Source organism: Cyprinodon tularosa, unplaced genomic scaffold (genome assembly GCF_016077235.1).
Source record: "Cyprinodon tularosa strain WSP-4 unplaced genomic scaffold, ASM1607723v1 ctg472, whole genome shotgun sequence".
NCBI lineage: Eukaryota > Metazoa > Chordata > Actinopteri > Cyprinodontiformes > Cyprinodontidae > Cyprinodon > Cyprinodon tularosa.
In genome coordinates, this window is record NW_024039199.1 from 606,283 (window position 1) to 619,670 (window position 13,388).

General features: G+C 39.2%; 1 protein-coding gene across 1 annotated transcript in view; it reads left to right on the forward strand.

Annotated features, from left to right (window-relative positions):
- Positions 1 to 7,806: 7,806 nt before the first annotated feature.
- stk17a (serine/threonine kinase 17a) overlaps positions 7,807 to 13,388 on the forward strand; it is a 30,740-nt gene continuing 25,158 nt past the window's right edge. The window contains exon 1 of the mRNA XM_038301704.1: positions 7,807 to 8,143. Within this exon, the coding sequence (XP_038157632.1) occupies positions 7,956 to 8,143 (188 nt within the window). The 5' untranslated portion in view covers positions 7,807 to 7,955. The remainder of the gene's footprint in view (positions 8,144 to 13,388) is intronic.

The following is a 13,388-nucleotide window of genomic DNA, read 5'->3' on the forward strand; positions in this document are numbered from 1 at the left end:
CATCTTCGTTTGGGAGCCTGTTGTCATCCTTTGCTGAATGGGTTGCATATTTTTTAACTCGCACCACTGATATTCACTGTTGTCATCATGTCACATGCATCCTGTATGTCAAAGATGTCTGATTTTCTCATGCATATTTAGCTAAAGTATCCTACGTTTTGGGGAGGGTTTTGTTTTTGGTGGATGCTCTTTGTCGAACATGTAAAAAGAAAAGTCTTGTCTTCATAAGCTGAATATATACATTATATATCATGAACGATTATTGTGGGCAAAGAGGTATTACAACCTGTAGACACTTTGACCATAAACGTCTGAATAAGCCACACAATGCTGAGGTGTTGAGAGGTAAAGAGACATATAATTGTAGCAACACGTGTTTATTTTACTTTTTAAAATCAGGATTTACCAAAAGAAAACATGTTGTTTGTGGATGGTCCGTTTGTGTGAGGTGACACTGAAGCATGTAACATCTTTAATTTCTACTTCTATCTATGGTATAACTCTGTACAGGATTTTGAAAGGTACGGTTCTAAAATAAGGGACAACGGGTCGCTAATTACTCAGGCTGTGTTAATGCTCCACCATACAATACAACTGTCTATGAATCGTAATAAACTGATAATTTTGTTACACCGCTGCTTCTCTGGCCTTTTAATTCCAAGTTGTAGAGTAAAATTGCAGAGGTAACATGAACATTCTGTTGACATTTTATAATCATTCTCACGAAGAATTATTGCAGCCGATCCAGACTGTAAATGTACATCTATGCTTTTGAAGTAAAGTCTTAATCTAGGTTTTTTATTATTACAAATAGATCTATTAAAAATATGGGTTAATTCGTCAAAAAGTTGTTTCGGAAGAGGCAAAGGAAGGGACCGAAACAGATACAAATTTGGCAATACATTCATTTTGATCATGTTTAGTGGGCCAATCATTGCTATAACATATTATCATCAATTAAATTATCATATATTCATTACCTCACAACAATAATGATAATATTTTAACTTTTTACTTTTATTTATTTATGACAGGTAAAATAAATACTATTAGCATTACTGTACATAAGAAGGTTTAATTTTCACCTGTTGTTTCTAGACAGATGATAAAAGACATTAATAAATGTAAGAATGCACAATTATATTATCACTGTAACAAGTAAATATAGCTAGATTATGAAGGGGGGGCTTGCCATTTAGAGCAGAATTTGTTCAAGTTTCCAGTTTTTCTGAATGTAATTTTCTTTACTCCAGTTTGTGCTGGATGGGGCTATAGTTGATTTCCAGTTAAAGAGAAAGTGGCCCCTTGCGATCAAACCAAAGATTTGATCGCAAGATTTGAGACCAAAGATACTAGTATGAGCCGAAGTATCAATAGTTCTTGAAAGTACAATGGACATGGTGTGAAAATAAATTTGCCAGAAATTTGTGAGGGCTGAGCGGGTGAAAAACAAGTGAAAAATAAGTGCTAGATTGCAGGGTGAGTTTCCGCATCGGTTGCAAACATCTACTAGATCGAGGGAGAACTGTGCCAGCTGAGCTTTTGATTAATGACATCTGAATATCACTTTGAACTGTATCAAAGTCAGGCAGGCACATATAGAAGTTTTATGAATGGTTGTCAGAGCTGCCTCTCACCAGTGCTCATCAAAAACCAGTCCCAGTTTATTCTTCCAAGCTCTCTTAGTGTTCATAGTTGGAAAGAGGTCAAATGACTGAATCGAGTTATATGCCTTTGAAATGAAAGACCTTTGCAAGGAATTAAGTTGTATAAGTTCACGCCACGATTGTTCAGGTAATAGGTGAGGGAAAATTGGGAAATAGGGATTTTGCACAAGCCCTTATCTGGAAATATCTAAATAGATGGGAGGGTGGAAGATTAATTTCAGAAGCCAAATCAGTAAAAGAGCAAAACAACCCTCCCCTTTAAAAATGAAACATTTTAGTCCCTTATCATGCCACAGGGAAAAGGTTGGGTCGATAAGTATGGGTGTAAACACAGTTTTTTTTTAAAGTGGGGCTACGACAATGGGGCCTGTAAATTTAAAATGATTTCTAAATTGAAACCATATTCTTAAAGTATCTACGACTATGGGATTGTTGGTTTGGCTCAAAGGTGTAGGTTTGATTTGAACTTTGGTAGGTTGGTCTTCAGTTTCATTGCTCTGATGTCATTGGTCCAATGCAAACATATGCATGCTCTTTTTTTATGCTTACTGTGAGCATCAGGGCTTATTTTGTTTAAAGAGAACATCAGCATTTCTTCCTACATTAATACAAATCCTGTAAGCACTACACGCACTAGATGCTGTTTATCAATGTTTAAAGCATCACGATCTGATGAATGTGGAATTAGGACTTTTTCTACTTTGAAAAGGTTTGCATTTAAACTTACCAGTGCCTATTTAACCAAATATAGTCTAAATATGGCTGTTATATGTGGATTTTTCCTGTGTTTTCTTTTGAAGATATGGAATCGCGGAGAGGTAACCAGAGGTAAAACCCACTCTTATTTTTTAATCTAATATGCTCTCTCTGTATAAAGCAAAATATTACAATAAAGGGACGGCAAATAAATGTATTGTTTTACATGTGCACTGGAACTATAAGAGTAACTTACACTGAGCATTTTGAAATATTAACTTCATTATACAAGTTGTACACCTGGGCTGTAGTTACTCTAGGCCGGATTTATCAAGATCCAATTTTGCGTGCAGTAATTTGCGGTCGCAAACTGGAATTTTGCGCGAGGGGCTGAACCATGGTTTGCGGGTGATTTAACAAGAGTGATTGCGTAACTGGTGGCAGGTGCAAAACTGTTGGAGACACCCTATTTAAATGATGGTTTTGCGCGGTTTTTGGTTTGCGGCAAAGTAGTTTGTAGTTTGTACAAACTAGTGCATTAAGAAATTTAAATCTTACAGCGACACCCCCACCCCCTCCAAAATAAATAAATAAATAAATAAATAAATAAATATATATATATATATATATATATAAAAACTTTGGCAACCTTTATTCCCTAAGGTGGTATATGTGGCTGAATTTCTACTTCAGTGCAGTAAAAAAAAAAACAAAAAAAAAAAAACAGGTGTTTTGTATTGGCCTGTAGAAAAATGCACATACCAAATGGCTCACAAGAAGTGACTGTGGATGAGATTACTGCACGTACGCATCCCCGCAGCATTGGCATGTTGTTCCACAGGCGCAGGGGGGAGGTCTGGTTTCTCCGGTAGGGCGTCAGGGCGACATGGCATTTAGAACGTCGGACAGCACTTCTGAAAAACGAGATTGGGAGATGCAGCTCTCGCTGCAACCGTACGCTGGAATGACCCAGATGCAAAAAAGTGCAATGTTGCAAGGAGTTTTGTGATATCTGGTATTGTGTGGGTCCTCCTTGTGGCTGGCTCCAAATCCATTCGGAGTTCCCCCAACAGCTCCAAAATGGCAATGCTGGATAAACGATATGTTTTGATGATCGTTTCCTCGTTCATTGCAAAAATATTCACACGGAGTGAAAAAATGCGTTCTCTGCGTCTCCTTGCTTCATTTCGATGTCTCCTTCTTGCAACAATAACCGCTGCCATGTGTGCGCAATTACGCATACAGACCATTTGCACCTTCTTTTGAAACGTGTTAAATATAGAGTCAGATACCGTTAGCAAAATTGCTTTCAGGTTTAATAAATCACTTTGCGAGTGCTAAATTCATATATTTACATGTTCTCCTCCCACAAGACGCACTTTTGCGTGTAAACGTCCCATATTGCATATTCATTGCAGGAAAAGTACTAAATGGATAAGAGGCGCTATTTAGCACGTTTTAAAGATCAAATCCTTTTAGCACGCTGTTGATAGATCAGTTTGTACATTTTTTAGCGTGCGCAGTGAAATAGCTCATGTTTTTATACACGCAAACCTTTGATAGATCCGGCCCTCTGTGTAGCTAATTTCATGTATTTTATCTAGGGCTGAAACAATGAATCATATTAATCGATTATTTAAATAATTATCAACTAATTTAGTAATTGATTAATCATTAATTGGAGTATAGGGCCACTAAAATGTGCCTTTAGCCGACAGAGCGACCCACTTAGAGCAGGAATTATACCAAGATTGTAAAAAAATATGTAAACATTTTGCATTTAAGACCAAAAAAAAAGTTTTTGTCTGTCAATATTCTCCATCCAGAACTCCTCAAGAGGAAATGTTTGTTTCACCTGGTTTCATTTCGTAAAAAATCTTCTTTAAGGAACCTTTGGCTGATGTGATAAATAATCGAATCATGAAAAAAAAAGAATCGACACATTAATCAATTTGCAAAATAATCATTAGTTGTTGTTATGTTCTACAAAAGAAATAAAACCTATTATTTATACCTGAACTGCCGTCAAAAATGAAAACATTAATAGCAAAGAAATATTGGTGAAAGGGAATCAGAAATGTTGATTGTTTACAGTCTTTGTTCATTTTAACAGCAGTTTTCAGAACTCCTGTCTGACTCAGAATATTTAGTTTAAGAAAGAAATCCTAACTTTGGTTACTTTCATTTCTCAAGTTCCACAAATCCAAACTTTGTCCTGTCTCTTTACAGAACTGCAATGAGAAGCTTTCGCCTGTTTTAGCCTAGATAATATTTAGTTTTAAATTGGAACTAGTTTCGTAGCCTAATATTAATTTTGGTAAGCGCCTTATTCTAGCGTCATTTTTTTTGTTTATTTCGCGCTCCAAGGACGCATACAGACTAGAAAACAAGCGATCAGAAAGAGGAAGGCAGAACTTAATGCAGAAATATCAGAGAGTGGAGTTAAACAGAGTTAACAGTTCCATGTGTTGCTGCGTGAAAGGGACAGGAAAGACCAGACAGCTGCTGGAGGAAAAGAAGCCACTGCTGCAACAACTACTACTAAATTATAATCATGTTGTTCACATCCAATCATTGGTTTATTTTGGTAGAGACATATCCCTATGGTCCCTAAACCTACGCCCATGATTTGGCTACACCAGGGGGGCTCAAGTCCAGTCCTCAAGAGCTACCCTCCTGTAACTTTTAGATGCATCTCTTCTCTAACACACCTGAATCAAAAGGTTTAATCCCCTCATTTAGCCCAGCAGATGCATGGTAACGAGCCACTCGTGAATCAAATGAGGTGCATCAAAAAGTTGCAGGATACTAGCTCTTAAGGACTTGACTTGAGCACCCCTGGGCTATAAGGATTTAAAGGAATCGGACCTGTAAGTAGAGCCAAACGTGAGGCTGAGCGACATGAATGTGCTTCTAGCTGACACCAAGGTACGTGAACTGAATTAGACCAGAAAGCAATTTCAGTTATGTTAGCTGCCCAGCAATAAAACTGAAAATTGGGTAGGCAGAGACCAACAAAGACCTTACAGTTCTGAAGTATTTTTTGTCTTACTCTGGGTGTTTGACACTCCACAAAAAGTGACAGCTGATTTACAAAAACTTCTTGGTAAAAATACAGGTAGACATATAAAAAGAAACAGAAATTTTGGCAACTGTTAATTAAACGGTACTTATTCTCACAATCAAAGAGAGTGTGAGGGACCCCATTTTTGAAAGTCTTTTTTAATGTCTACAAAGGGTGGGAGGAATTTTTAGGGCACAAAGACTTAAAACATGTTGACCGCAAGATATAAGATACAGTTGTTTTTTCTCTCTGCTTTTGTCTCCTTCAAACCCAGTCGGGCTCAGCACATGGCCGCTCACACTGAGCCTGGATCTGCTGGAGGTTCTTCCTGTTCAAAGGGAGTTTTTTCTCTCCACTGTCGCTACAAGCATGCTTAGTGTAAGGGATTGCATTCAAGTCAGTGAGTTGATGCAATCAACTGGTTTTCCTTAGATGAAAAACGCTGAATCAATCTGACTGGAGGATCTGGTGAACTGCAAAGTGCCTTGAGATGACATGTGTTGTGAATTGGTGCTATAGAAATTAACTGAATTGAAAATTTAATAGATACCGAAAACCCAAAGGGCAAGGCTTGAAAGGGACATCAGATTAAGAGAGCTGCAGTTCCAAATGGTTAACAGGATAACATTCACTCTTGGAAAAAATAACTTTACACCCTGAGAACTGGCCAAATCTGTGAAAAAATGTATCGATAGGTTCCTATTGGATCGGTGACGTATAAAAGCAAATCATCTGCAGACAACGGTAGCTTAGTTCTGCATGACTCCTAACAATTCCTTTTACACTAGGAGAGGTTCTCAGAAAAATACTCAAAGGATCTATTGCAAGTGCAAACAAGAGGGATGACAGGGGGCAGCCCTGTCTACAACCTCTATTTGAAAAGAAGTATCCAGGTTGGTTGGTATTAGTAATAGTACTGGCACAGGGTAGTTTATTAAGAAGGCGTATCCATGATATAACATTTTCCCCTATTCTAAATGTAGATAACAGGTAACTGCATTCTACTCGATCAAACACCTTTACAGCATCGATTGATATGACAACCTCAGGCGCAATTGTTGTCTCCCTTCCATAAATGACATTAAACAAGGTACGAACATTGTAATAGAGTTGACACCAGTCTGTTCCTTGGAGATAAGTGTTGGGAGAACTTGATCAAGTTGCTGGGCGAGAGCCTTTGTGATAATTTTTGTGTCCACATTTATTAAAGAAATTGGCCTATAGCACAGGTCTTCAAAGTTTTCCAGGACAAGGACCCCCAAACTGATGGCAAGATGGAGCGGGGACCCCCTAATTATATATATTGTATGAAATTGTGTTATATCAAAGTGATCCTATACTCACTGTATTACATATAGAGTAATGTAATGAAAGTAATTTCTCCTTGGGATTATTAAAGTATTTCTGATTCCTGGTGGATGAAACGGTGTGCAGCTTGAAAGAGCTCCTGTGTGTCGCTGAATGTCAGCATTGATGACTGAAAGACATCTTCTGCCTCCATTTATCTGTTTACTACAGTGTGTTGAATTCATGATAACATGGATTTAAAGACATTTCAGTTAGTGGGAAAAAAATTGCAGGGGGAATATTAAAACAAGTCTAATCAACCAAAACATTCGCGACCCCCATGCAGTTCCTCTGTGGACCCCTAGGGGTCATGGACCCCCTGTTGAAGACCTCTGGCCTATAGGAAGTATATTATATATGTAGATGCCTCATTGGACGCTGGCCGACAAGGCTAGAGGGCGGCCATCTTGGATCAGACCACAGTTCAGACAGGTGGTGTCAGAATGAATAGGAGATGCTTTGATCTCATTTTAATCACATGAAATACGAGATAATACTACCAGAGATAATACTACAATACTATCAAACATGTCAGAACCCTTTAAAATACCAAAAAAAAAATTATTTTGTGTATATATATATATATATATATATATATATATATATATATATATATATATATATATATATATATATATATATATATATATATATATATATATATATATAATGTGTTCAATCTAACTTAAAGGTAATTTTAAAATTTTTTTGGCCTTTGAAGTGGTTGTGACAAGTAACAGATTATTGTAATATAACCTCTGGTTCTTTCATGTGATTAAAATGAGCCATTATGACAGCAGCTGTCTGAACTGTGGTCTGATCCAAGATGGCCGCCCTCTGTGCACGTCGGCCAGGGTCCACTGAGGCGTCTACGTCTATAATGTACATATGTTTTAATTGGTCTACATCAGTCTGACGAAAGAAGACTAGAAGGCCTGTCATCACCGTCTCGGGCTCTTATTGGCCAGTACACCCATCCATCAAAGATTACCATGGCGACAGCAGGCATAGCGGCTCCGCTCGGCGATTTTGCTCATTCCGCTGAGTTCCTTCAGCATGAACCGGTCTGGTACCATGCTCTGCGTTCTACCGTCAGACTGAGTTGTTTTCTCCATGGTTTACTGAACTGGATCTTTGAACTTTTCTGCAAAGTTGGAACTCTGGCTCACCCGAACCGAACCATGATCCCAGAACTTCATGGTACCGGGGAGATCAGAAGCAGGCTGAGGAACCCCAGTCCAGGTGGTACCGCCGGCGGGGCGAACCAGGCCCGTTTTGTCAGGGGCTTGCTTGGACAGATCCAGACGCCCATCAGGACGGAACCGTTCACCGAGAACTACCGCATCATCCCGGGCCAGGAGCTGGGCAGGTAGGCGACTGCGCTACTGAGTTCTGCTCGGGGTTCGGTCCCGGATCAAAGTAGCCCGCTTTGGTTCCACTGCAACTGGTTCTGATATTTAGAGCTTTGATTTCAGCCTCTGGAATTTCCTTTCTGTCAAGTTTTTGATTTGAAAAATATATGTTTTTTTAGTAAACTAAACTAAGGTGATGATATTCTGACTGCAGACGCTGATGAATGTTTTGTTTAATATCAAACATCCTGCTGATGTTTTCTATCTAACAAACATTGATACATCAGTTGGAATCAAGCTGCTGCCTGCATGTTTGATTCTCATTCTTCTCTTTCTCTCATCTTCACACCTGAACAACAATTCAATTCAACTCAATTTATTTCTATAGCGCCAATTCACATCATGTCATCTCAGGTCACTTCACAGTTCAGCAGATCATCCAGTCAGATTGATTCAAAGTTTTCTATCTAAGGAAAACCAGCTGATTGCATCCATTGACTGGAAGGCAATCCCTCACACTAAGCATGCTCTTAGCGACAGTGGAGAGGAAAAACTACCGTAAAGAACTTCAATCTAATCAAAGTCAAATAAATGAAAACTCAATGAAATTAAACATTTTGAGGCCAGCAGTCGATTCCTGTTCCTCTCAGCAGGTATTTCATTTCCACTTGACCTGCGACTGAGAACTGGCTTTCCTTGATAAGTTAGATTATTTTACAGATTTTGTTTCATTAATTTCTTTCCAAAATGCATTTCTCACACAAGGGCGTAGGTTTCCTTTGAACTTTGGTAGTGACACCATTGGTCAGGTGTCATTGGTGCTATGCAATATGCATGCCCTTTTTTATACTTTATAAGAGGAATTCATTGTTTAATGAGAAAAGCAGCATTTTGCTACATTAATATGTTATTAGCGCTACACTCCCTAGATGCTGTTTATCAATGTTTGAAGTATCACCGGCTCTGATGAATGTGGAATTAGGACTGTTTTCCACTTTGTAAATGGTTTCATTTGAACAACTAAGACAGAAGGTAAATACAGTATTTTCTTATGAAGATATAGAATTGTGCAGAGGTAAACCCCACTCTCATATTTTTACCTACTATGCTCTTTCTGTATCAAACAAAATGTATACATTCATTAAAATATTAACTTCTGGGTTGTAGTTACTCTGTGTAGCCAATATCATGTATTTTATCTAGGGATGAAAAAATGAATCATATTAATTGATTATTTATATAGAGACTCTAAAACATAATATAAATGTAAAATGTGCCTTTCCCCAACCGAGTAACCCACTTAGATCCGTAATTATACCAAAATTGTAAAAAGATTTATAAACATTTTGCATATAAGATTTATACAAATGTTTTTGTCTGTCAATATTCTTCATCCAGAACTCCTCAAGAGGAAATATTTTCATGTCACCTGATTTAATGTCATTATTAATCTTCTTTAAAGAGCCTTTGTTTCTCCAATTAATCGATTCTTCGAAAAAAACGAACGACAGATTAATTTTACATAATACCCTTTAATGCAGGCATCCCAGATGGCCCAGAGTTCAGCCCACCACCTGGTGTCTGTCCCTCAGTCCATCTGGTTAAGACCGTAATATGCTGTCGGTAAGGGTCTCTGTGGCAGGCGGGGACCCTCATTAGGCCATTAGTAGGTAGTGTATTGGGTATGTTAGTATGAGCAGTCATGTAATGACACTACAGAACTTTTTATTAGTCGGGAAAACAGCAACGAGTGAGAGCGTGTTTCAATTCAGTTAGACTGAGAAAGATAATCCAACTTAAACAAACTGAATAAAGGTAATAATGAAGGTTGCTTTGGAGGAATAAAGCAAAATGTATCAGAGACCAATCAACTGGTTTTCCTTAGATAGAAAACTTTGTATCAATTTGACTGTATGATCTGGTTGAACTGTAAAGTGCCTTGAGATGACATGTGTTGTGAATTTGGCGCTATATAAATAAACTGAATTGAATTGGATTGAATTGGAAGCCTGTGAGGGAATGTTCTCAGAGCAAACACTTCAGTTTCAATTCAATTTAGTTTATTTCTATAGCGACAATTCACACTTTACAGTTCACCAGATCCTCCAGTCAAACTTTTCTATCTAAGGAAACTTATTGACTCGAAGACAATCCCTCACACTAAGCATGCTTGTAGCAACAGTGGAGAGAAAAATCTCCCTTTGAACAGGAAGAAACCTCCAGCAGAACCAGGCTCAGTGTGAGCGGCCATCTGCTGAGGCCGACTGGGGTTCAAGGAGACAGAAGCAGAAATAGAAAAAGTACCTCCCGTCTTCAACAATACCTGCTTAACGATGACTTTCAGAATAATAGACAGGTTTCAGATATTACAGGCTAACAATGGAACCAAACGACCCAATTATCGGTTACCATTTGCATGTTTCCAAGCAATACAAGGCCTTGTCTCTATAAAGACTCAAACTCACTGCGGATCCAGACATTTGAATTGAGAAAGCTTCCTGGAGAGGTGGCGAAACGTCTTCAGATCTTGGAAACCAAGTCCAGTGAAAAACTAAAAACTTAAACTTTTAAGGAATAGAAGAAGAAGCATAGATACAAAAGGTACCGGTAGCTGTAAAAGGCAGCCACATCCAGGAAACACACAGTGAGGCAGACAAGCTCCAAGCCAGCTCCCATGCCAGCGGATGAACACATCCAGCCAGTCACAGTCAGAGAAACAGGACTACACTGAAAAATAGGCAGATCTCCAACATCTATTAACTAAGGTGTTGTTGGCAGCAGCACAGCTGAGTCCCTATGTCCTCCAGCAGTCTAACGCTACGTTCAGATCACTAGCAGCATAAGCAGCTGGTTTACATGCAAAGTTAATAGTTGAGGCGCATCTTGGTGCAGTAAAAGGTGCTGCAGCGTGTTTTGAGCAGCAGGAGCAGAGCGTCAAGAGCCTCTGATGCGCTTCAGAAGCAGCAGCTGCCGGAGTTGGAAAAATTGAACCTTTGCAGCTGGAGGCGCCATATAAAAAGCAGAGAAGCTGATCAGGAATCTGGCAGGGAGTCAGACACAGTGCTGCTGATGCAGAGCGCTATGATCACTCCCCTGAAACAGTTTATTAACATCTATATCAACTTAAAATGTCCAATCCTGCCTTTTATTATCTTGGTGCCTTTGGATTATGTATTACAAAAATGTTAACATCTACTCCCAGCCGTTGCGAACAGTAGCAGCAAACCGCGAAGAGGTGACCGGGCCATAGGCAGCTGTTGAACGGGATTCATAGTGGCAGCGCGCCGCCGCTGTACGGGGGTCTGAGCGGCTCTGACAGCGAAGTAATATTTGAAGGCAGGATGGTAATCTGGATGTCATGCCATAGTTCCAGGCAAAGAAAGGATAGGGTAGCTCTGCCCAACGTGCATCAGACCCACTTTTAGACCGCGCAGCTAGAGCAGCAAAGATGCTTCAGCCGCGCATGAGAAGTAAACTTGTCCAGGCATCAAAAATATTTGCGGTCTGAATGTAGCATTAGCCTATAGCAGCATCACTATAGAGATAGCTCAGGATAACCTGAGCCACTCTAACTAGAAGCTTTATCAAAAAGGAAAGTTTTAAGCCTAGCCTTAAAAGTAGACAGGGTGTCTGCCTCACGGACTAAAACTGGTAGTTGGTTCCACAGGAGAGGAGCCTGATAACTAAAAGATCTGCCTCCCATTCTACTTTTAGAAATTCTAGGAACCACTAGTAAACCTGCAGATTGAGAGTGAAGTGCTCTGTTAGGAACATTAGGAACAATCAGATCTCTGATATCAGATGGAGCTTGGCCATTTAAGGCTTTATATGTGAGAAGGAGGATTTTAAATTCTATTCTGGATTTAACAGGAAGCCAATGAAGAGAAGCTAAGATAGGAGAGATATGATCTCTCTATAGTCGCCATGTTCATAGAGGCTTCCTTAATATCCATCCAACAACTTTTTAAATAGTCTGTTTTCACACGGGCTGTGAATGAGGGAGGCTGCAGGCTTTGGAAATGTGCTGATGCTGCTTTGGAAGGTGCTGCCTTTTGCAGCCCGCTGTGTTTTCATAAAGCAAAGCAAACTGCTTCGCCCTGCTGCTCAGGCCTGGTCATTACTCAGTTCCATGTTAAAAATCAGATGATATGCCTTTAATACAACGTTTCAGATAAGTTATCTCTTTTATTATTGTTGTTCTAGATGAAGACTTGCGGATATTTTAGGAAATAATTCAGCTGCTATGTTTGAAATGGACCTTCCTGTTTCATATGACAGTCAAACGGCACATCCAGTTCCCTTAGCAGTGTGATTAAAAGTAAACACTAGATCTGCTCATTCCAGTTGAAATAAAGTTGCTTTAAATCTGAGGAAACCTCCAGGCAGCAGCTTTAGCAGGAAAGCCTCATTTACTACGTTTAGATGGAAAATTACAAAATAAGTTTATTGTTTTTCTTAGAGAACATATAGTTGCCCGAAAGATCTGCCTCCTATTCTACTTTTAGAAATTCTAGGAACCGGAATAAAGAATAACCTGCATTGAACACAGGAGCAGCAGAAGCATCAGATGCAATTTACTGGATGTCTGACCTTAATGTGGACAAACATCATAAATGAAGCTGTAGGCGCTTTTTTGCTGCTAAAATCAGGGTGTGAACGCGGCATTACACTTCCTGATTGTTTGAATTAACCTATGAAACATAATATTGTACCTAAAAAATGACTTCATGCCTTTCTTCTGAAATTTCCACCTCTAGTCAAGCACACATATTTCCCATAATCAGGACAAAAGTAGTGTTGTAACAAAGACAAAAGATTAGCTGCACTCTACCTCTACATGCAGGAAATAGCATGTAAAGGGCATGTAAAGCCTAAAAATGTGACACACCAAGGCGTGCACCCTATGAATTATTCCTAGCTTAAAGCCTGGACGTGACCCATATCAGAATTGAGTTTGAATATTGATTATGATGTCACTCTGAACTAGCAGCTTAGAGCAAAAACCATTGAAACAAAGAGGACAGCGTAGATGGAGGTCTGCAGTGGAGGGACATTAAAATGTTGGAATTAAGGAGTATTTGGGTGGAGAAACGGTAAAAAAGAGACTTGAGTGGTCAAACCGTAACATTTAAGGTGACTACGACACAGCAGCCAGGCTTTTCTCCTCAGAGATGTAGCTGCCGCTGCGCCACAGAGAGCCATAATGAATAGTTTAGCTCTTTCTCCTCTGTCTCCTCTTCCAGATTGTCTGCTGCATCATCT